At 39.0% G+C, this 25,089-nt stretch overlaps 4 protein-coding genes across 8 annotated transcripts in view; 3 read left to right on the top strand and 1 right to left on the bottom strand.

Moving 5' to 3' along the window:
• The window catches only part of LOC109061160 (CDAN1-interacting nuclease 1-like), a 790,471-nt gene that overhangs the window by 276,281 nt on the left and 489,101 nt on the right, over nucleotides 1-25,089 (top strand). The window lies entirely within an intron of this gene.
• fam98b (family with sequence similarity 98 member B) lies at nucleotides 2,202-6,547 on the top strand. 2 transcript variants are annotated; one of them, XM_019067290.2, is made up of 8 exons: nucleotides 2,202-2,412; nucleotides 3,017-3,165; nucleotides 3,586-3,714; nucleotides 3,786-3,961; nucleotides 4,444-4,524; nucleotides 4,666-4,782; nucleotides 5,925-6,092; nucleotides 6,175-6,547. In XM_019067290.2, the coding sequence occupies exons 1-8, from the start codon at nucleotides 2,375-2,377 to the stop codon at nucleotides 6,382-6,384; spliced, it is 1,068 nt and encodes a 355-aa protein (XP_018922835.1). In that variant the 5' UTR covers nucleotides 2,202-2,374; the 3' UTR covers nucleotides 6,385-6,547. The 2 variants fall into 2 exon arrangements, with proteins under 2 accessions (XP_018922835.1, XP_018922836.1); XM_019067291.2 differs by having other exon boundaries at nucleotides 3,589-3,714.
• LOC109049622 (gamma-aminobutyric acid receptor subunit rho-1-like) lies at nucleotides 7,720-15,821 on the bottom strand. 3 transcript variants are annotated; one of them, XM_042774539.1, is made up of 11 exons: nucleotides 15,353-15,821; nucleotides 14,055-14,105; nucleotide 13,993; nucleotides 13,822-13,927; nucleotides 13,177-13,244; nucleotides 12,554-12,765; nucleotides 11,632-11,714; nucleotides 11,395-11,535; nucleotides 9,109-9,261; nucleotides 8,743-8,939; nucleotides 7,720-8,655 (listed from the first exon to the last, which is right to left on the bottom strand). In XM_042774539.1, the coding sequence occupies exons 1-11, from the start codon at nucleotides 15,466-15,468 to the stop codon at nucleotides 8,359-8,361; spliced, it is 1,425 nt and encodes a 474-aa protein (XP_042630473.1). In that variant the 5' UTR covers nucleotides 15,469-15,821; the 3' UTR covers nucleotides 7,720-8,358. The 3 variants fall into 3 exon arrangements, with proteins under 3 accessions (XP_042630473.1, XP_042630472.1, XP_018922828.2); XM_042774538.1 differs by lacking the exon at nucleotide 13,993 and having other exon boundaries at nucleotides 7,721-8,655; nucleotides 15,353-15,542; nucleotides 15,623-15,819; XM_019067283.2 differs by lacking the exon at nucleotide 13,993 and having other exon boundaries at nucleotides 7,721-8,655; nucleotides 15,353-15,819.
• The window catches only part of atxn3 (ataxin 3), a 13,903-nt gene continuing 11,556 nt past the window's right edge, over nucleotides 22,743-25,089 (top strand). The window contains exons 1-3 of the mRNA XM_042774587.1: nucleotides 22,743-22,899; nucleotides 23,322-23,486; nucleotides 23,573-23,617. Of these exons, the coding sequence (XP_042630521.1) occupies nucleotides 22,876-22,899; nucleotides 23,322-23,486; nucleotides 23,573-23,617 (234 nt within the window). The 5' untranslated portion in view covers nucleotides 22,743-22,875. The remainder of the gene's footprint in view (nucleotides 22,900-23,321; nucleotides 23,487-23,572; nucleotides 23,618-25,089) is intronic.

Here is a 25,089-nt window from a genome sequence, read left to right on the forward strand (position 1 = left end):
AACTTACATTTAATTTGACTTTCATTTAAAATTTCAATCTTGTTACTACATTCATGTCATTCACAAACAGTGTGTGAAATTAAGGAAATTTCAGCAGCTCATTAAACACACCACAGTACAAAGTGTTTCTCGAGTAAACTCACTTTCAGCACATTGTCACTGTTTCATTCTGAAATACTGTTTAATAACATTCTGTGGTAGAAAATGTGTGTTAGTAAGAAACCAATCCAGCATTAAGACGTTTTTAAACTAAAACACGAGTCTATAAACACACTTCCTCCAGTGAAAAAGTGTTCTGGTGTGAATCAGGAGAGAAATCTGCACAGATCAAGCAGTGTTTAAACAGCTCTGAACTGATATGTGTCTGGATGTCTCCGGTGAGAGAGAGTGAAGGAGCCGGACTCCTGAAGAGCTCAGGGGCCCGAGAGCCAGGCGCTCCCTGCAGAAGAGGATTGACTCAGACGCTTCACAGCTGCGTCTGCAAGACTCTGATAAACATCTCTTCGTCTGGAGAACATCTGCTAGACGTCTGGAAGATGTCAGTTTTACATGCATTCTCAATCATAAACATCTTAAAGACATCTTCTAAACGTCTGTTTGACATCTGATAGGAGACGTGCTGCAGAAGAGCAAACACTGGTGTTACAGATGTGATAATAACAGAGTCCTGCATGGAAGCGACTCCATCAGAGATCAGCTGATGTCTGCGTGAGAAACACAATCAATGTCTGTTCTTATTCACTAACAATCTGAATAAATGAAGCTCTGAAATCTTGATTCAGCAGCTTTACTGGATCTCATATCTCTTTCATGCTGCTTCTTCAGGTGTTTCCGTGTGTTTCGGAGCTTGATATTATCACTAGAAGGATTTCTGTAATCTGTGTTGAATGACTGAGGCTTCTGTTTTCAGCTGAACTGCTTCTTATTGAAGGACTCGGAGCAGAATACACCTCACATCTGATGGAGATGAGTTATTATACATCAGGGTGCTGAGAAACTGTCTGTGTGATTACAGAATGAGTGTTTATATTGAACATCATCCTCCTCAGGTGAGACATCTAGTGAAGATAACTTACGTTTATATGAAATAAAACATGATGATGACAGATGATTGTTATGACTCATTACTGTCATTAAAAAGGCACAGACTCTGAAAGTGTCCCCTTCTTACTGATTTAGTGTCTTAACATCATTACAGTAGATTATCTGTGGTATGCTTACAATAGGAAGGTATGGTAACTACGGTGTATTTTGTATGGATCTCCACCAACCACAGTCAAAAGATTATATGTATATATATATATACACTACCGGTCAAAAGTTAGGGATCAGAATGATTTTTAATGTTTTTTACAGGAGTTTCTTCTGCTCATCAAGGCTGCATTTATTAGATCACAAATACAGGAAAAAATGTAACATTGTGAAATATTATTGTGATGTAAAATAGCGTTTTTCTATTTTAATATACATTAAAATCTAATTTATTCCTGTGATAATAAAGCTGTATTTTCAGCATCATTACTCCAGTCTTCAGTGTCACATGATCTTCAGAAATCATTCTAATATGATGAGCATTTATTTAAAATAGAAACCTTTTCTAACAATATACTCTACAGTTCAAAAGTTTGGAGGACAGTAAATTTTTATTCTTTATTTTTTTTTGAAAGTAATTAAAACTTTTATTCAGTGAGGATGTGTTAAATTTATAAGAAGTGATAGCAAATATTTATATTGTTAGAAAAGTTTTATATTTTGAATAAATGCTGTTCTTTTTAACTTTTTATTCATCAAAGAATTCTGAAAAAAGTATCGCAGTTTACAAAAAACATTTGGCAGCACAACTGTTGATAATTCTGATAATAAATCATCATATTAGAATGATTTCTGAAGATCATGTGACACTGAAGACTGGCGTAATGATGCTGAAAATACAGCTGCACATCACAGAAATAAATAGTATTTTAAAGGATATTAAAATAGAAACCATTATTTTATATTCTAATAACATTTTGCAAGATCACTGGTTTTTTTTTATCAAATAAATGCAGCATTGATGAGCATAAAAGACTTTTTTTTTTTTTTTTTTTTAAATACATTACATGTCTTACTGATCCCAAATTGAGAGTGTGGTGTGGACCGTGTAGAGTGTGTTTTCTCGCCGGTCTGATTTGAGCGGCGCACTGCTGGAGTCGCGCGAAAGTTTAGCGGAACTCTCGTGTTGTCGTGTTTCTCGCCGGTCTGATTTGAGCGGCGCACTGCTGGAGTCGCGCGTCCGGATGAATTAATTTTGGCTTTTTAAATGAAATATTGACCTTCATTAATGTGATAAGTGTCGTTTAAGTAATTTATTTAACCATATGTGAACGTGCTGAGGATGGAGAGCGATATACTGGACACCCTGGATCAGGTCGGGTAAGATCATATAATGTTTGATTATCAGACACACATTCATCACAATGAGCTCCTCACGACCTAAAAACATGTTAAATCAGAGGACAAGTCTTCACGGAGCCCCGCACGTGACACACAAGAGAAGGAGAAATAAACGATTCGTTCTCTGTTTATTAGTGTTTGTTAGTGTGCAGGTCTCGTGCTGCTTCTGCAGTTATTACAGTACATCCTCAGTCTTCTGTTCGAGAATCTAAACCTCTTTAAATCGAGAAGAGGCCTGTTTTCAAACATCAGTATGTTTATGATCAAAACCATGAGGAACGAGAACTCGATTTCACTTTGAATGAAGTCCATTGACAGATATTTGTTCTTATTTCGATCATAAACTGACTTTGTTTTCATTTAAAGCCATCTTGTGTTATTTTGTCTCTAATGTAAATGTGTCTTTCATTTTAATACATTTATTTATTTATTTTATTAAATGGTCAGTGTGTTGGGAATACTAGACATTTCACGTTTAGAAACCATATTTATATCTTGTTTTGAATTCCTCGAGAGAGCCTGTAATGATTGAACCACGTGCAGCACGGAGTGTTTGAGTGTGTGTGACGTCACCGCTGCTCAGGTATGACGGGCCGCTGGCGGAGGAGGCGTGTCTGCGGGCGGCGTGTGGGCGGGGCTTCAGCTCATCTGAGTATGTCAGTCTCGTGAGGTGGCTCTCATCCAGACTCACACTCATCACTGATGAACACACACAGGATCCGCTCATCACAGGTGACACACACACACACACAAACACACACACAGACACACACACGGCACACACACACACACAGGATCAAATCACAGTCACACAGGTGCTTAGCCTGCCATAATAGACACAGGTGACACACACCACAAGCCACACACACACACACACTCATCACTGATGAACACACACAGGAGCCGCTCATCACAGGTGACACACACACACACACACACACACACACACACACACACTCATCACTGATGAACACACACAGGAGCCGCTCATCACAGGTGACACACACACACACACACTCATCACTGATGAACACTCACTCACTCTCTCACACACACGCTGAATTTAAATGTCTTTGTAGCTGGAGATGATGTTGATGTGCGTGTGTGTGTGTGTGTGTGTGTGTGTGTGTGTGTGTGTGCGCGCGCTGGCAGAAGATCCTGACAGGTGTGTGCTGGACACCAGCAGGCTGCTGAAGGACTTGTGCTGTCCGTATGAAGGACTGGCGTCACGATTAGCAAACGGAGACGTGAAGGACAGCGAGGAGCATCTGAAGATCGTCTGTGAGTGGTCTGCATGTTCATGTGAGTGGTGGATGCTGGTCTCCGTGTTGACCGAGAGTCTCTTCTCTCAGTGTTTTTGGCGTCTGAGCTTCAAGCAGCGGAGATCGTGGCCAGCAAACCGGCGACTGAAGCGGACACGGAGCTGGACGCGTCTCTCCAGGATCTCAGAGTCATATGTGAAACGCTGAAGCTGCCAGATCCCGCCGGACGAGACGCCAGAGACGTGTTCACTGCTGTTGAGCGGCAGGTGCGTCCTTCACTGCCAGTGTTTCAGTAGATCTCCTGACAGCCGTTGCTTCTCCGTCATCACAGGAGTGAGCACAGAAACCAAACTAAGCACTGCAGACCGTCCTTCATGCTGGACGAAGTACACACACCAAGTGCTTGAGTAAAAGTGCAGATAAAATGTTACTCCAGTAAAAGTTCAAAAGGTTTTTAATGTTCTTTATTCACTCTTGAAGACGCGTGTAATGTCAGCTGTCCACGGCTTAAAATCAAACTACAGTCACATCATTAACCCTCTCAGTGCTGGAGTGTCTGCTCTGTCACGTGAGAAGTGAAGCGGGACGTTCAGATGAACGTCAGAGAGTGATAATAAACTCTCTTCATGGACCGAAGCAGTCTGCAGTGTGTTTAATAGCACAGTGGCCTCTCATCTGCTAAATATCAATCTTCGTGGCATCACCATTAGCTCTGTTTTTCATGTGCATATTTTTTTCTCTGGTGCAGGTGAATGTTTTACTCAAGCAGCTTCCAGAAATGCACGTCGATGATCCTGCGTTCAAGAGCTTCCTCCGTCCGGACCAGTGGGTGAGAAGAGTTTGATTTAATACATTATTAAGAGGTGGGGGTGTCCGATCAGGAAACACCAGTACAGATGACTCCAGCTGTGGAAGAGGAGTGTCTGACAGTGGTGTGAAATATTAAAGTGTGATGTCTTCTTGTGTCCAGAGCGAGCTGGAGAAGATCAACGGTGTTCTGTCGGAGCAGTACGAGTGTCGGCGGCGTATGCTGATCAAACGCCTGGATGTGACCGTACAGTCCTTCAGCTGGTCCGACAGAGCCAAGGCACGTCAGACGCTTTCAGGCATTGCTTTAGGTGTAGACAGCCTACAGGAGGGATGTGGGATGATTTTTTTGGTAAATGTAAGGGCACGAGCAGCTGAATTCTGAATTAGCTGCAAGCGAGTGAGAGCTGTGTATAACAAGTACTTACAATAATCCAGACGTGAAGTTATAAAGGCATGAGTAACAGTTTCAGCGTCTTTGAAATTAAGTGAGGGTCGTACACGGGGAGTATTGACAAAGATGGAAAAAACAGGACTTAACGAGCTGGTTGATATGGGATTCAAAACATAATGTGGAATCAGATAGTGACGGCGTATAGTGGAGGAGGGATACTAACAGAATTTAAGTTTTTTTTCCAGTATTCAGTTTTAGGAAATTTTGAGCCATCCATACTTCAAGATCATGTAGGCAAGATGTTAAAGAAGAAAGAGGTAAAACAGTGTTGTGCAGTAAAATAGATTTGCGTATCATCAGCATAACTGTGGAAATTAAGATCCAAAGGAAGCATGTAGATTAAAAATAGAAGTGGACCAAAAACAGATCCTTGAGGCACTCCACAAGATTTGTGTTTATCAGTGCTAATGAACTGCTGCCGGTTCACCGAGGACACCAGAATCAGTGGCAAGAAGAAGAGTCTCTGTACTGTGGAGAGGACAAAATCCAGACTGAAATGGTTCACGCAGATCATTTTTGAGTCTGTAGTTGAGTGGCGAACATCTTTTCTAGGATCTTAGACAAAAAGGGAACGTTGGGAATTGGTCTGAATTTACTCAGGACTTTGTCATCAAGGCCAGGTTTTTTGAGTGCTGGGGTGATCACAGCTTCTTTCAGTCCAGCAGGTTCATAAGGGATCCATTTATCATGTGAGTGATGGTGTAACGAGAGAAGGCAGGAGGTTTTTGAAAGGGAGAGGGTGGTTTGATAAGTGTGTTGATCTTGTGTGTGTGTGGGTTTACACTGTTCTTTGTTGACACTAGTGGACAGGTACAGGGTTTACACTGTTCTTTGTTGACACAAGTGGACAGGTACATAGTGTATTTTGTTCAGCTGATTGCATTCATTCCTTCTCTTGCTCTATGTCAGTGGCAGACTGACGCACATGTCATTGAGTGTTTTTATAGAAAAGCAATTGTGTTTTTCAGGTGAAAATTGACAGCATGGCCAGAGCGTATCAGCCGAAGCGATATTCTCTGTGTCTGCGGTCCTCGGTGAGTGTGGCTCATCTGCTCGCCGCGCGACAGGACGTCTGCTATATGGTGAAGACCAGCAGCGGTTCGTGCCGAGAGAAAACCAGCTGTGCAATAAACAGAGTACGTAGATTATCAGACCTTTCTCTGCTCTTCTGTCAGATTGTGTGTGGTGTGTGACGCTCTGTGTGCGGTGACTCCTCAGATCCTGATGGGACGGGTCCCTGACCGCGGCGGACGGCCGTCTGAGATTGACGCTCCTCCGCCTGAGATGCCCGCGTGGAGGAAGAGAGCTGACGGAGGAGCAGCGGGATACGGTGGGAACCGGGGAGCGGGCGGCTGGCGCTCCGGAGGAGACGGATGGAGAGCAGGCCGATGGAGTAGAGGAGGCCGAGGAGGGCAGTACTATCACTGACAGAGTCATCTCCTCTCGGGATATTCATTTTTAATAAACCTGTACTAGTTTGTTTCATTTAGCTTTTTAACTTCTACAAGACCAGTGAGAGAGATTATGAAGGCATCATGCATTGCTTCAAAAGCCTGCTGAAATCAACGAAGAATAAAGCGTGAAAAACGTTGAAATGACTCTGTTTTGTTTTATAAATTGAGACCGAGTGCTTTGCATTGTGGTCCTGCTGGCTCGGGAGTCTTTGCTGTAACTGAATCCGGTTCTCTTGAAGAATTGCCTTTATTTGTGTTGTTCTGGATGTTAACAGCGTTGCGTTTCGTCAGTGGCTAGGTCAGACTGAGCTTACAGTGAGCCGATCCTGGAGTTTGTGTGTTACTCATCATCTGTATGCAGTGAGGAAGATTTTAACCAAAATCAGTGTTATCAGAATACATTAAAAGCTGCTTAAAATCGTCTGCCTGACTCATCCCCATTCACAAGGGTTAGATTATTATAATGTATGCTTTGAGCTGTCGGGTCGGATTTCGCAGGAAATGTCACTTTCATGTCTTTTGTCTTTGTGTGGTTCTGTCACGTAACGTTTGCAAACACAGAAGGCGCGAGGTGTGCTAGTTCTCACAGTTTCTTCTCACAACTATTGAAAAACACAATAGATCATTCGAAAAGGAAACGGAGTAATCATGCATTATTAAAACAAAGAAACTGAATTCAGAGAAGTATTTCTGAACAAAAAGGTCCAGTGACAGATCCTGGATATCAAGACGTAAACCGACCCAGAGATGATGGACAGGTTCCTAGCAATCCTTTGAATGTAAACACTGCCAAACCTTTGTAATCTTACTGTAAACACTGTATTCAGTGAGTCAAAGCAAGAGTGTAAGTGGAACGGCTCAAAACACATTACTTACAGATATATTTTTATTATTTTAGGTTATGTTTTAGGACGTGGTGCATTTTAATATTGTTAGAGACACTTGCTCTGTCAGATTTGCTTCCTTCCACTGAGACAACAGCACAATGTGATAAGAAACGCTACCCATCATTAACACCTACCCCAGCCCTTACAGTGATGCAAATACAGTAATTATGTGTTGTTCAGCGTGAGGACACAACGTCACAAAGGGCTCGATCCATTAGCAGGCCGCTGTAGATGACCGGAGATTACTAGACTGCAGAAGAAAAGAGCAAAGGTCATGTATACTTCAGAAGGATTAAAGGTTTGAAATCATCCATATGTTCAGATGAATAATGCACAATGCTGAATCATACAATATGCATTGTTTGTTTTTCCCTCTGTGGAATAAAAATAAACCATGCCTTTTTTAGTCATACCTAACATGTATTTTATTAAAGCACAGCACAGTTTGTAATATTAAACATGAAAAATGACATTATAAAAGCATTTATCAAGGAAGTTATTTTAATAAATATAGATGTTTATAAAGACTCTTGTGAATAGAAAACATCAGTATCGTGCAGAAAGGTTCATGTGAACGCCAGCAGAGCACTGCATCCTCACATACTGCATGTCCACACGAGTGAGGAAACTTGTGTTACGGTGTTTGAGACGAGCGAAAGCACACGGCTGTACATTCACACAAACTGACACACCCAGAAAGCATGTAGTTTTCTTAATGTGTGACCACAACAACATTACACAAATAACAAAAGAATTTCACTGACTGACGTCCCTGATAAACACATCTATTAAAATAACTAGTGTTGACTCAGTCTTGAAGGAGTCACGTGTGCAGCCTCTAAATGGGCAGCTTTTGTCGGATCAGTCCTCTGATTCTCACACCAGTGGCGTCTCATCTTTATTTGTGAGGAACTGAGGAATAACACGTTTCAACTCAAGTAGTTGCTTTTGTTGAATAACAGAAACGTACAACACTTAAAAATGCAAAGAGTTCAAGATCCTGGCTCAAGAAGGCAGAGAGAGCCGGCGGATGACTGTTCTGGTACAGATCCGCCGTGGTGTTAGGAGTAGATGGACCAGTAGATGATGTTGAAGAGCGTGTACGCGGCGGGAAAGATCACTCGCGAGTACTTGTCTATGGCGTGAGTGTCTATCCAGACGTTGACGTATCCCCGGGGGGTCTTCACGCGACTCGTCCTCTGGCTGTCGGCGAGGGTCAGCTGGGCCAGGATCCGCTCCTGCCTCGCGCCGTTCTCAGGCATCCCATACGTCCCTGCTGCACTGGGATCCACGTCGCTGAAGCACGTGGTCATCATCATGTCCCCGTCTGGGTTTTCTATTCCACACGTGCAAGGCAGCTGCAAGCCGTAAACACAGGAGAGACCGATCAATCTGAGCACCACTCTCCTCTCGTCTTATTAGTGTACACACAACAGTGGCCTTACTTGATTCCTAAGCTTCCTCTCTCGGCGCTCCTGTACGGTGGTCAGGTAATTGACAGCCGCGTACTCAATAACAGAGAGGAAGACGAAGACGAAGCTGACCCACAGGTAAATGTCCACGGCTTTGATGTAGGAGACTCTGGGCATGGAGGCGTTGACCCCGGTGATGATGGTGGACATCGTGAGAACCGTCGTGATGCCTGAGTGTGAAAGCATGGGTCACGCGTGATGGTAAGGACTTGGAATCAACCTCAGCATCGCTTGCACCTTTCAGACTGAACACACTCTGAATAATCTCCCTTACGTGACAGTTATTAATAAATGTTCAATTATATTTGATCATGTCCATGTGGAGCGGTTTTATCCTACCGAGAGGAACCCTCGCCGGCACGGCTCTGCGGTCGATCCAGAACGACACCCAGGACAGCATGACCATCAGCGTGGCCGGGAAATACGTTTGCAGCAGGAAGAAGAAGACGTGACGCCGGAGAGTGAAGTGTATGTAGAGACGATTGTACCAGCCTGGAAAACACAGATCTGGATTAATGTGCTTCGCTGATAGGGGAGCGTTCATGTGCAGCTGAATTATGTTTAACAGTACTTTACTCAAGATCAGTGGGACAGTGTTGGTGATAATGCACATTCACTTTCAAAGCTTAGACAGTGCTGTTCAAGAAACATAGCAGAGGAAACATTACAGCGTGTGGAAAGAGGGCTGAGATGTGTTTTTTACACTTCACATTCAATAAAAATCATCAAAAACAAACACACATGCATTAAACCAAACAAAACACATCACATCTCATCCGATCCTACAAACAAAACACGATCAGCGGTGCTATTGATGTTCACGGCTTTGTGGATCTTCATTTGAATTGAATTCATGAATTCAACACGTTTGTGTTCAGTTGCTATTTCAAAAATGGTGGTCAAATGTTTCTGTTCGTCTTGTTGGTCACAGTAACCCTGTCCCCAGGCCCTGACGCAAGTGCTTCTTACTTCTAGACCAGCAATGTTCTGGTGCTACTTACAAACCACTTTTCCTGGTTCAGAGCTGTGCTTTGGGTGTCGAAGATGAAGAACCGGGTTGAAACTAGGCTCCGGCTCTGAACCAGCACTCGTGCTTTGGTGGAAAAGGGGTATGTTTTGTATATTAGAGTGTTCTGGCAGCTTGTGTCCCTTCAAGCGCTGAATTAACATAAGAACACACTGCATGCTACGAGGAGGTGATGACCATCAATGTAGAAGCGGTGTGAAACATCATCTTATGAATACCAGGATTAATTATTAACCCCGGGTTATGAGCGGCGTGAAACACGAAGCACGATAACACAGGAGTCCCTTTACCTGAGTTTAGAGTGACCCAGCGTTAAAGGCATAATTCACACAAAAATCCAAACATGCTGTTAATTTACTGACCCTCAGACCATCCAAGATGCAGGTGACCGTTTTATTGAGTGGAACATTAAAGAAGATTTTTAGCTGATTATTTAAATGCAAGTCAGCTGCACTTTGAGAGTCAAAAAATAAAATAAAAAAAAAATCAGGCAAGACAAAATTAATATCCGTGGCTCCTGATGATATATTGAAGTGAAATTGGTCTGTGCATGAAAGTGATGCAGTGACACAATGATGTAATGTACATGCAGTTATATTATTAAAGCACCCAATAATGATGTGAAGCGTGAATGTTTTATCATGTCTAAAGCATATAAAGTGAATAAACTAGTCTTAATCAACTCACCTTTTTACATAAACGCTGAGAAACCATAAATTTGTTCATTTGGCCCCTTCATTCAAGCTCTCGGTTCACACATGCTCACATCAGCGGCTCATCGATCTTCAGTCCGAGTCGAAGCGTTTCCTCAGTTCAGTGTCTGTTTGAGGAACTGAATCAGTTCATTCATCACAGGATCAGATATACGCTGATATTTCAGCTCATTTCCAGTCGGAGTGACTGTCAGGCGTCTGAAAGTGAGTTTTGATTGAGTAACTTGTAGATCTGAGACATGAACTGATTCAGATGATTTGATGAACTGGTTCAAACAGTTCACTAAAAAGAACCGGTTCAGAAGAATGATTCGTTTGTGAACAGGACATCACTCTGGATCACAGGTGATAATGCTGTCAATAATGTTCAGCTTCTTGCACAGACTGATCATTTCTCTTCACAAGGCCTCAGTATATCATCAGGAGCCACGGAGATTTGTTTTGTGTTTATGACTCTCAAGTGACAGTAGCTGCTAACTTGTGTTTTATAAATCACCAAGGAGCACAGTTTCAGCTAACAATCTTCTTTACTTTCTCTTGGATGACCTGAGAGTGAGTAAATTAACAGCAAATCTTTGTTTTTCTGTGAACTATCCCTTTAACAAGTAAAGTGTGTATTCGTGAAAATAACCCAGACTAATATGAACTTGCATGCACTGCACAGAAGCCTGACGCTCAGCTCCTGCTCCAGACTCCTTCAGCAAACTCAGATCTACTGATGATCCAGAGCACAGCAGCCACATCACGTCCCTCCTGCTCTCCGGCTGCTTGATTCGACCTCAGGGCCGTGTCTGGATCTGCACCCTCGTACCACGCAACGTATCACACACCTCGTATCACGCACTAAACATGTCAGACGAGCATCTGAGAGCATCGAAGCATTACCTGTGCTGCTGTAGAACGCAAGCTTAGTTGTGGTGTGGAACTTCTGGATGAGAAACTGGGACAGAGAGATCTTGTCATCGGTGTTGAGCGACTCGTTGCCCTTCTTCCAGTAAAGCATAAGATCGTCGTCAGTGTACGCATCTGAAACAACAGTTCAAATAAATAACTGTCTTCAGAAGATGCATAGATGTCAGGGGAGGTGTCATGGACACGTGTGTGCTGTGTTTGTGTACGTACAGCTCTCGATCTCCAGTGAGCACGTCTGTGTGTCCAGAGGAAATCGACTCAGGTCCATGTTACACATGGCAGTGACGGTCACTCTACAACAACACAACACTCAGATGATTCACCACGTCGTCCAGTCGCACATCAGAAGAGTGGAAACATCCTAAATATTGCTATGCTCAGTATTATAAGTCTATCAAGTCTATTCTGTGCTCTTTATGGTGTTTGTTGATTGGCAGAAGCTCAGAGTCATTTTAACACACCTTCAGTGACTTGAGAAAATTAACTGGCAATAAATATTTTTTATTTAGCATATTTTGTGATTATTAATAATAATAATAATTATTATTTTTATTATTATTACTTAAAAATTAAACAAATCAAAGAAATATCCTAATATTATTGAACTGTAAATTGTAATTTAAATAATAATAAAACTATTTTTTTTAAACATTAATTTTTTTTTTTTTTACAATTTTTAAAAAATTGCTTGTAAATTGTAATTTAAATAATAATAAAACTATTTTTTAAAACATTATTATTATTTTTTACAATTTTTAAAAAATGGCTTTCAAGTGACAAACCATAGAGCTTTTATTTTGGTGGAAACCGCAGAGAAACTTTGAAATGCATCACTTTTATTGACAATAAAATTTGGGAAGATGTTTTGCACATTTTGAATTTTCAAATGCATGTTTTAAGTGGTGAAGGTCATGTGCTAAACCATATCACGCTCTCAGACACTGTTAGAATATTAAATAGTTAGTGGCCTAACGAGTAACACTGTTTGATTTAGTGTTTGGCGAGTGTTAGTTATAGGCCCTGCTCAGACCACAGAGCATCGCTGGAGGAGGAATGATTAGAGAGTCTCTTCGTTGACTGAGATCATTAACATCTGAGACTCTTTCTGTCAGGTTGATATGAAAGCGTTCACCTCAGACTGTACAGGACGTTTCCGTCGGGATACACTCGTAGCATCACGTTGTCTGTTGTCGTGTCATGGATGAAGGATCTTTTGGAATGAACAAGCACCCAGATCTTCTTCACCAGCCGGCTGTCGAACGTCATGCTTTGATTATTGGTGCTGGAGAAGGACAAGCGCTCGTCTTTCCAGTAATGTCTCAAATACAGGGTCATGGTAAAATCCTGAGGAGAAACACCAGACGGTAAAAACACTGAGTAATTACGACAGTTAAAGCAGTCACTTGAGGCTGTGCATCGCAGTGATTTCACCTGATCTCTGATATGAAGCAAAGCATTAATGCATCAGTGCTGCATTTAATGATAACTCATGTTTTAATGCTTTTTGTCATTGTGGCATTAGGCTACTTTTTGAATTAATTTAAATAAATAAACAAGTTAATAAAATAAATTATATTTATTTTTTGTCACAAGATTTTCATTGATTTATTTTTAACCCCCACCCCCAGCAGGGCAGCAGTAATACCCATGATAACGATGAAGCGGTCCATTCTTTTCTGTAAATTCAGATGATTCACAATAATAATAATAATAATAATAATAATGATAATGGCATGCTCTTAATCAAACACTCACCATGTCAGCCTCAGAGATGGTGTCGAGGCTTTCAACCTGAACATCCACACCGACTGGAATCGGAGGTCCTGTACATGGACAGTCAAAGACAAGATTGTTTCTCTCCTCACTTGTGTCAGTTCTATTTTTATACATTAAATTAACGCATCATTATCATGAGATATTTCCACCGTGGCTACAGTAGAGCAGCGCTCTCGTTCTGTGAGCAGACTGGATTTAACGCTGCAGTATCTGTGTCCTATTTTAGCCCAGACTCACTATCGTCTGTGACACGAGCGCTCAAACACAAGTGGGTCACGACCGCCTCACAAAGAAACTCGTGCTCTTCTCTGCGGTGCCTTGTGAAGCTGGATTAAGAGAGAGTTTTCACACGCAGCATCGCCGTGGCTTTGATTCCCAGGGAATGCATGAACTGATAAAAATGCACACCTTTGAACTAAAGAGTCTGACAAACACATAAACGTGTGTATGTTGTTTTAAAAAGAGTTGCACTGGATAACATGATCTGAACAATTAAAAAAACATCCATTAACACAAAACACACTGGCAAGGCAAACATTCTGAGATGTGTCGCATCACACGTCTGCAGTGTGTGAACCATGAACAACACAAATACATGCAGATCTATATGTGGCTCATGCTTACCTCCAAATGCTGGTCTCATTGTGAAATCATGATCATCTATCCTCAACAGCTGCTCAGATTTGGTCATAGGAGACTTTGTCATGTCTGGACTTCTTCTGAAGATTGGCTTCAATAACAGTAAGAGTAGAACTATTAGACAAAGCTCTGTGTGGACGAGGGACTCGATGAGACGCTTTCAGTAGAAATACTAACAAAAGAGCCGTATCCAAGATCCAAATTGAATTATGTTGTACCTGCCAGACTTGTGGGTTCCTCCATCGACTCGTGTTGTTTCTCTCCGTAATCTGTGAGGAAGAGAAAGAGAATGAAATCAAGTTCTGCTGTATCAACAGGATCTGCAGGCCTTTCTCCCGTGGATGTAAACTTGATCGTATGCTCAGAGCTGAGAGTACTGCACTCGTATTGCTCACATTTGACACGAGCACATAAACGCACAGGGATGTCACACTTCATCTGTGATATTGTACATTTTCAGTGTTTGCTTTAGTTCTTTTCGATCTCTTCCTGCTTGTGTTGTACAGCATCACATACATCTGAGCTGTTTGTAAAGCATCTGTGATGTTCAGCTCAGATCAAACACATCATCCTCATCATTATGTGCAGATGACAGCTGAGGAGCCACAGAAGAATCCGTGAGCGTGAAGCGATGTTTGATGTGATGTTGCTGCTCACCAGCAGCTGGTTAATAATCCACTCAGCAGAAATCCTCTCTGTTCTCCAGAACAAACCAGCAGTGTCTCCTCCACTGCCACGACACAACACTCGTCAGTACAGGATCCGGACACTGATGTGTGTTACGGTGCAGGGAGATAAAGGATCGTTATTGACACCGATGGGTCCATGAACATCCATGAATGAATGAATGAATGAATGAATGATGCAACCATAGAAACATTCCATTGCACAAAAGAATCTATGTAGTGGAAAAAGGTTTTTTAGATATTCTTCACACAAAGAAAATATTGCTTCCTTTAAGAACTGTTCACTGAAGGATTATTTGGGAACCAAAAAAAAAAACTATGGCATCACTTCAAAACACGAGACACTGTGTGTAAAACAAGACATGTTTCACTGAGATAAGGATGTTTCAAAAGAAACTCATTGAACCTTCGGAAGCTTTTCCATCAAACCGAGTTAAAAGGTTTACAGCCTCCAGACGAGGATCGCTGAGGAGAAACTCCCGGGAAATCACCATATGCTGTCTGATTACCAAATTTTAAGGGATGATGGCTTTCTAGTGCCTTCTGAACACATGAGAAGAGTAAGACTCACAAGAGTGAAAGTGAAGCTTTAGACACTGATATGAAATCCTGCATTAAACAAGCAGGCAGACAGAAGATCTTTAGATTTAAACATACAATAAAACAGCATAATTTCCAGACTTGTTCATTTTATTATTATCAACTTTCTTTGTTCTATGCACATGATGGAAGAAACTACAACTCTATTAGAAAAGCAAGCCATCGTTTCCCATCAGAGATGATTTCATTCCTTTACACTCGACAGGCCACGTTCACAACAGGATTATTACCTGCTTTGCTTGTAGGGCTCCGGTCTGTGACCTCTTTTGTGTGCTGATCTTCCGGCGGCGCCCACCAGACAGACGCAGATGAACACAAACACAGTCTCCAGCTGCATGGTGCTCATATCCCTGTTCAGTGTTCACATCCTCGACGCTCTGCAGCCGGAACGAGCCTCAATCCTTTCTTTAGTGATGCAGCCTGAACGGACACAGACGTCTGTTTAGTTAACATCATACACAGCTTAATCTCCACACTGGGAAAAGCAATTTTGACTAAACCCATAAATCCTTGAGCGTCAGACAGCACAGATTTGATCCGTCCAGTGGTGGATGCGCTCTGCTCGTGATGCGCCGCCCCAAACCAATTCTCCTAATGATACTGTGCTCTGCATTTCTCTGGCGAGGTCAGTCGTGAGGATGCTGCGTGGACAGACAGACACACAGATAGACAGACACAGACACACAGAGAAAGAAAGACAGAAAGACAGACACAGACAGACACACAGACAGAAAGACAGGCAGACAGACACAAACAGACACAGACACACAGAGAGACAGACACACAGAGAGACAGACAGACAGACAGACACACAACACAACACAACAGACACACAGAGAAAAGAAAAAAAAAAAAAAAAAAAAAAAACAAAAAAAAAAAAAAAAAAAAACAAAAAAAAAAAAAAACAACACAAAAGACAGACAAAAAAACACACACACACAGAAAGAATACACACACACACACACACACCACAGAAACACAAAAAAAACAAACAAAAAAAAAAAAGAAAAAACAAAAAAAAAAAAAAAAAAACAAAAAAAAAACAAACAACAACAGAAAGACAGAAAAAAAAAAACAGACAAAAAAAAAAGACAAAACAAAGAAAGACACACACACACACACACACACAAACACACAAAAAAAACAAACAAAAACACAAACACAAAAAAGACAGACAGAAAGACAAACAAACACAGACAGAGAAAAAAAAAAAACACAAACAAACACAGAGACAGAAACACAAAAAAACACAAACACAAAAAAAAAACACAAAACAAAAAAAAAAAGAAAAGACAAAAAAAAAAAACAGAAAAAAAAAAAACACACACAAAAAACAAAAACAGAAAGACAGACAGACAAAAAAAAAGACAAAAAGAAAACAAAAACACACAAAAAAACACAAAAAAAAAAAAAAAAAGAAAAACAGACAAAACAGAAAGACAGACAAAAACAAAAAAACACAAAAAAACAAAAAAAAAACAAAAGACAGACAAAAAAACACAAAAAACAAAAAAAAAAGAAAAAGAAAAAAAAAAAAAAAAAAAAAAAAAAAAAACAAACCCAAACAAACAAACACAAAAAAAAACAAAAAACAGACAGAAAAAAAAACACACAAAAAAACACAAAAAAAAAAGACAGAAAGACAAAAAAAAACAAACAAAAAACACAAAAAAACACACAAAAACAAAAAAAAAAAAAACAAAAAAAAACAAAAAAAAAAACAAAAAAACACACACAAACACAAAAAAAAAACAAAAACACACAAAGAAAAAAAAAGAAAAACAAAAAAAAAAAAAGACAAAAACAAACACAAAAACAAAAAAACAAAAACAAAAAAAAAGAAAGAAAAAAAAAAAAAAAAGAAAAAAAAAAAAAAAAAAAAATTAAAATTAATCAAAACACAACAAACAAAAAAACAAAAAAAGAAAAAACAAAAAGAAAAAAGAAAACAAAAAAAACACAAAAAAACAAAAAAACAAAACACAAACAAAAAAAAAAAGAAACAGAAAAACAAAAACAAAAAACAAACAAAAAAAAAACAAAAAAAAAACAAAAAAAAACAGAAAGAAAAAAAAAAAAAAAAAAAAAAAAAAAAAAAAAAAAACAAAAAAAAAAACAGAAAAAAAAAAAAAAAAAACAAAACAAAAAAACAAACAAAAAAAAAAAAAAAAAAAAAAAAAAAAGAAAAAAAAAACAAAAAAAACAGACAAAAAAAAAAAAACAAAAAAAAAACACAAAAACACAAAAAAAAAAAAAGAAAGACAAAAAAAAACACAAACAAAAAAAAAGAAAAAAAAAAAAAAAAAAAAAAACAAAAAAACAAAACACAAAAAAAAAAAAAAAAAGAAAAAACAAAAAAAAACAGAAACAAAAAAAAAAAAAAAACAAAAAGACAAACAGAAAAAAAAACAAAACAAACAAAAAAAAAAAAAAAAAAGAAAAAAACAAAAAACAAAAAAACAGAAAAACACACACACAAACACAACACAAACACAAAAAAAAAAAAACCGCGCCGCCCCCAAAAAAAAAAAAAAAAAAATACTGTGCTCTGCATTTTCTCTGGCGAGGTCAAAAAAAAGGAAAAAAAAAAAAAAGACAAAACAAAAAGAAAAAAAGAAAAAGACAAAAAAAAAAAAAAAAAAAACAGAAAAAAAGACACAAAACAGAAACAAAGACAGAAAAAAAAAGGCAGACAAAAAAAACAGAAAAAAAACAAAAAAAGAGACAGAAAAACAGAGAGACAGACAAACAAACAAAAAAACACACAAACACACACAAACAAAAAAAAACACACAAAAAAAAAAGACAAAAAAACAAAAAACAAAACACACAAACAAAAACAAAAACACAAAAAACACAGAGAAACAGAGAGACAGAAAAAACACAAACACAAAAAGAAAGAAAGACAGACAACAGAAAAACAAAAAAAACACAAAAACACAAAAACACACAAACAAGACAGACAGACAGAAAAACAAACAAAAAAAACAAAAACAAAAAAAAACACAAAAAAACAAAAAAAAAAAAGACAAAACAGATAGAAAAAAAAAAAAAAACAAACAAACAAAAAAAAACAATATGAAAAAAAAAAACAAACAAAAAACAAAAAAAACAAACAAAAAAAAGAAAGAAAAAAAAACAAACAAAAAAACAAAAACAAACAAAAACACAAAAGAAGAAAGAAAAACAGAAAAAAACAAAACACAAAAAAAAAAAAAAACACACAACAAAAAAAGACAACAGAAAAAAAAAAAAAAAAACAAACAAAAAACACACAAAAAAAAAACACACAAACAAGAAAAAAAACAGAAAAAAAAAACACAAAAAAAACAAAAACAAAAAAAGAGAGAAAAAAACACACAAAAAGAAAAAAAAGACAGACAAACAAAAAAAAAAACACAACAAAAAAAAAAACACAAACACACAAAAAGAGAAAGAAAAAAACAAAAACAAACAAAGAAAAAAAAAAAGACAAAAAAAAAAACAGAAAAAAACACACAAAAACAAAGAAAGAAAAAAAAACAAAAACACACACACACACACACACAAACAAAAAAAAAAAAACAAACAAACAAACCACACTGCACGCACACACACAAACCAAAAGAGAAAGAAAAACAGACAAACACACAAACACACACACACACAAACCACACACAAACAAACAAAAAAACACAAACACAAAAAAAAAACAAAAACAAAAAAAAACACAAAACACAAAAAGAAAAAACAGAAACAAAACAGAAACAGACAGACACAAAACAGAAAAAACACACAAACACACACACACATAAAACACACAACACACACACAAACAAAAAAGACAGAAAAACAAGACAGAAAAAAAACAAACACACACAAAACACAAAAACACACACACACACACACACACAAAAACAAAGGACAGACAGAAAAAACACACAAAACACACACAAATAGAAAATAGAAAGACAAAAAAGACAGACAGACAGACACAAAAACACACACACACAGACAGACAGACACACACACACACACACACACACACACAGAGAAAGACAGACAGATAGACACACACAAACACACACACACACAGACAGAGAGACAGACACACACACACACACACACACACACAGAGACAGACAGACAGACAGACAGACACACACACACACACACACACACAGACAGACAAACAGACAGACAGACACACACACACACACACACACACACACAGACACACACACACACACACACACACACACACACACACAAACACAGACAGACAGACAGACAGACAGACAGACACACACACATAGAAAGATAGACAGACACAGACAGACAGACACACACACACACACACACACACACACAGAAATACAGACAGACAGACACAGACAGACAGACACACACACACACACACACACACACAGAGAGAAAGACAGACAGACAGACAGAAAGACAGACAGACACACACACACACACACAGAAAGACAGACAGACAGACAGACAGACAGACAGAAAGACAGACACACACACACACACACACACACACACACACACACACACACACACAGAAAGACAGACAGACAGACAGAGACATGCACAAGAAGACAGGATAATGGGGAATGGGTTCAGCACTGCAGCTGGAATTGCTCGGCAGTTCTGTCTCGGCACGTTTAAGAGAAGTCAAACTCTGCAGTGACCAAACCTCTCATCAGCAGAAAGAATCAAAAGGTTAGACTCTCCTTTGCTGAGGAGCATGTTGTGTGGAGAGAGGAGAACTGCTCCAAAGTTCACGTTAGAGATGAGAGCAAGTTTAATTTATTTGGGTCTGATGGGAAACATTTTGTTGGGCGTCAAACTGAGGAAAGACTGAAGCCCGAGTGCGTAAAGAAGTCAGTGAAAGGTGGAGGAGGAAGTGTGATGGTTTGGGGATGTTTGGGTCTCTTATACAAATACATGGCAGAGTGAATACAAATGTTCATCAGAACCTCATTAAGCAACATGCTGTTCCTTCCCTGCAAGAATCTCCCAATCAGCCAAAGACAAATCTCCCGTCACACTGCAGAACAAATAAAGCAGTTCTTTGAAGCTTTGAGATGAGCAGTTCTTTGAGATGACTCTCGAGGGACATTCACGGAGTACCTGGACTGGGTCCGGATCCCCTTTGCAGTCCGTGAGATGGAGGAGGATCACAACACTTATATTCCCGGGGTGAAGAAGACACAGCTGAAAACAAATCAAACTAATCACAGGGGAAACAGGAACCATGCAAAACTAGTTTAACAGAGGCTCTCCTTTAAGGAACATATTCTAGATGCTCCAGAAAAATAAAAATAGCAATATAAAACAGTCCAGCCTGTGTAGAGATGATGCTGACCCCTGCGAGGACCTCATATGACCCCAACTTGAATCAACATGCACAGCTGCCAACATTTCTCTATACTGTCATCATTATGATCACACTTGTAATAATCACTTTAATGAGCTTCTGCCTAAAATTAATTCATGTTCTCTAACTGTATGATTCTTCACTTGTGAAATGAGCATTACTTGGACACATTCACTTCTGCTTTGTGATGTAGACACATGCATTTTCTGTAAAGCTGCTTTGAAACAATTTGTATTGTGAAAAGCGCTGTACAAATAAATTTGAATTGAATTGATTCAGATCATCAGCTCATTAGTAGAGACTCCAAGACCTGAAATGGGTGAGTCAGACAGAGGAGAGATTATAAATGTGCAGTGCTGGGGACACACTGTTTCAGTCTACCTTGAGGTTCACCTGTGATGTTGTGTGTTATAATTATCATCATCACCACGTCCCTTAATCACCGTCCTTCACCTTCACAATAATCCCCTCAAGCGCCGGGGCCAGAGAAGATGATCCGCTGTGAAGACGCTGACCACAGGGAGGAGCCCCGCTGGACTCCGCCCCTTACCTGGACCCCTCCTTTCTGAACACTGCCCTTATTTATGATTCCCCGGCACGATGAGGACACCAGACCCCCAGGTTATTTTAGACACTCCTTCCCCTTTGGACAATTTATTATCAGTTTGGGACTTTTTTTGTTTATTTTCTGTTAAATAAAAAAAACTCTTTGAGGCCTGAAGCCACGCCCACTGTGTCGTTTGCTCCTCCCACCACAGATGGTAAAGGTTTTTGAAAAGTTATTTTCTACCTTCATTCTGACCCAGAAACAGGTCTTCAAATTATAACGGTTTCCAACATTGATAACAAATCAGCATATTAGAATGATTTCTGAAGATCATGTGGCACTGAAGACTGGAGTAATGATGCTGAAAATACAGCTGCGCATCACAGAAATAAATGAAATTTTAATATGGGAGTATCAAATTCAATTCCTGGAGTTCCATCCCTGTTCCAACACACAAACCGTGTAGCTTTCAAATAAGCCTGAAGGACTTGATTAGTTGAATCAGGTATGTTTAATTAGGGTTGAATTTAAACTCTAAAGTGGAATTGAGTTTAACACCCCTTTATTCTTTTAAATTGTAATAATATTTCACAATATTACATTTTTTTCTGTATTTTTGATCAAATAAAGGCAGGCTTGATAAGCATAAAGAAACTACACTACACTTCACATAATAGGCCTGTAGGTGGCACTTGGGCTTCATGAAATAAGCGGTGTATCACTTTATAAATACAGGTGAATTGAACCCTACTTACCATTAATGAGACTTCTGGTGCTGCACGGTGCAGCGCAGTGCTTTGCAGTCAGTTAACATTTATTTTCTCAGTGATGCAACTTGATTTATAAATTGGGACAAACCGCAGATCCAGATACTGCTCCGTTCACATTGGCCTATTCGGTTTGAACTTCTTATTATAGTATTATACATGACAAACAGGCATTTATGAATTATGTAACATTAAAAAAATATATTATATGTGGATTTTTTATTAAATCGACACACTAGCTTTGATTACTGATTTAAAAAAAAAAATGTTTAAATTGTTTGGTTTATTTCTTTCCTTCCGTCGTCCCCTTTGGCACTCACTGAAAGAGCCATGTTCTGCTCTAGAGTTTCAGAACAGACTGTAGAATATCAGTCACTCAAGCACTCAGACAGACAGATGTGTAAAAATAGACAGCAATTTTCCCACTCTTGAGTCATTCGTTACTATTTTTGTACACATTGACATGTAAATTATAATTCAAATGCATTTTATTTTATTGAACGCAATATTATCATTGCTATTTGTCTGAGAGGGGCGTTAAAAAAGCCAAAAGAACCTGAGTGCATTCTTTATTCATCATTTTGTAGAAAAAAGGTTGAATTTTAAACATTATCCATCTGCTCACCTTCCACCTCTCACAAAACTGAAAAAAGAACGAACCTAACGCATCATATCCATCATGAAAACAAACACTCAGTTGCGTTCATTTGTCACGTGACAAACGCAATAAACGAAATATTCAAGAACGATCTCTCTCTCTCTCTCTCTCTCTCTCTCTCTCTCTCTCTCTCTCTCTCTCTCTCTCTCTCTCTCTCTCGTTTGGCTCCAGAACGATTTGAAACATTGTCAATAACTGTTAGATTATAATAAAATACAATCAACTATAATTTTGCAGTTATTTAATATGTATTATAAACGACCATTTAACAAGAGCTGTATAATCCTGATCTGTACGTTTTACTTTGTTTCTGTTTAATTTGACGCGTGTCTGTGTTTCGGGTGACTTTTATTTTGACATGTTCGGACGTGTCGTTGTTTCCGGCTGTTCCGTCATTCACGCTTTCAAACATGGAGTCTATTTTCCACGAAAAAGTAAGAATCGCGTTTTAGCGAATTATATTTATGACTTATATTTATGTTTCTCACATGTGCTTGACTCGATAAATGAGAGTTTTGTCTGCGTGTCATCGTATCTGTACACTCATGAGCTCATTCGGGTTTATATGAATGGTTTATATTTGACTGTCAACAATCAGAAATGTGCTGAAAATCTCTTGAAATGTTTGTTTACTGTCAGCGTGTGTCCCTGTCAATATTCTCATTATTCAAACATGTACCCTGGTTCTTCATTATACACTAGTACTGAATGAATACCACGTGACCAAACCTGTAGTCCAGACTAGTTCTGCTTGTGTTCAATCCTGCAGTGGTGATCAGTGATTATGGGATGTCCTTCAGTGATTTAACTGAAGTAGATGAGTGATCTCAGAGGTGTGTGTGTGTGTGTGTTTCAGCAAGAGGGCTCTCTGTGTGCGCAGCACTGCTTGAACAACCTCCTGCAGGGGGAGTACTTCAGTCCAGTGGAGCTGTCCTCCATCGCGCAGCAGCTGGACGAGGAGGAGCGCATGCGCATGGCTGAAGGAGGCGTCCAGACCGAGGAGTACAGGACCTTTCTGCAGGTGCTCCACACACGCCTCTGTTCACAGAACAAGGTCACTGCTACACGTGATCACAGTCGTAATACTCTGTGTTCTGCACTCTTTAGCAACCGTCGGGAAACATGGATGACAGCGGCTTCTTCTCCATTCGGGTGAGGCACAGTAAAGCGGTTCAGTGCAGTGTGAGGACAGTGTGTACATGCCTTCTGAATTCATGGTCCGGGTCTTTTGTGCATGATTTCCAAATGTTTGTCTGTCATCATACTTTAAAGACTCGCTCCACCTCTGAAACAGCTTCCTTTTCAAATGTTCCCATCTGATGGTCTGAGTCTGCCGTCAGTGTTTCGTGTGGACTCTGGTTCAAACTCTGGTTCAGTGAAAACTCTGAGTATATTAACTCTAAAATGAAGGAAACTCTGGGTTTTCTGTTTCAGAATGGGAGGTTTGTCGAAGCAGAGTAAGTCAAGCCAGTTTCTGAAAGAGAGGTAATAATGGTGACCTACACTGTGAAGCTGACCTGGTGAGAAGCAGGCTTTCTTCAGTAAACCCAGAGTTTATTACAGACTCCTCTTCCTTTTTAAAGCATAAGTGTTGTTTAAATACCTCATTCAATTATTCACGTTGCAAAAAATGCAGTATTTTTATCTTATTTCAATTACAAATATCTAGAATTTCTTACTTTAACAATCAACTATATATAAAAAAAAAAAAATATTCATCCTTTTTCCCTGGGAAAATAATGCATCATATTAAAAAAAACACAAAAAATCATCCACCATCAGAGAAAGAAAAATCTTAATAATAAAAACAAATACCTTAAAACAAGCATATTTTTAATTTCTAACCCCACTGACAGATAAGAAAAATAAGCAAAATAAGAAAAAATGCACTTCAGTATTTTTCCCCCATGGAAACAAGACTAAATACCTTATGTCTTTTTTATGTAGAAAATACATATTGATTTAAGAATATTTAGATATTTTGACTGTAAACAAGAAGACAAAAGTTCTAAGTAAGAAAAGCATTTTCTGCAGAGCAGGTATTTCAGTGCACATATTTTCATCATGCAGACACGGTCAAACTGAATATCTTGGCATATTCACATGCATATGTGTTTGGGCGGTATCATTTTAAATAGTTTTGTTTAAAACATCAGAGATGCCAATGAGGCCAAACTAATAAATCATCTTAACTTGATAAGATCAAAAAGAGGAGTTTGACTGCACTGTAGCTCAGTGATGTAGAAATCAGTTTAAATGAGGCTCATCTGATGAATGATGTTAACTTGATAAGATCTCGCTGTGACCTCTGGAAGTAACACAATCATTAGACTTTCCTTCAGGATTTCCAGTGTGGTTGTATGCACTGATGACACACATACAGTATTCTCATCATCACACCTTCTGATAATTAACACTGATTACTGGATGGAATGGAAGGATGCCAGTTCAGCTGTTCTGAACCCGAAAACTCAGAGTTTCCCATCTCAGGGTAAATCAACTCAGAGTTCAGTTGTGCTGTGTTTTGTGTGTTTTTGTGTGTTGTTGTGTTGTGTGTGATGTGTTTTGTTTGTGTGTGTGTTTGTTGTGTGTTTTTTGTGTTGTTGTGTTTTGTGTTGGTGTGT

This window comes from Cyprinus carpio, chromosome A17, assembly GCF_018340385.1.
Source record: "Cyprinus carpio isolate SPL01 chromosome A17, ASM1834038v1, whole genome shotgun sequence".
Classification (NCBI taxonomy): Eukaryota; Metazoa; Chordata; class Actinopteri; order Cypriniformes; family Cyprinidae; genus Cyprinus; species Cyprinus carpio.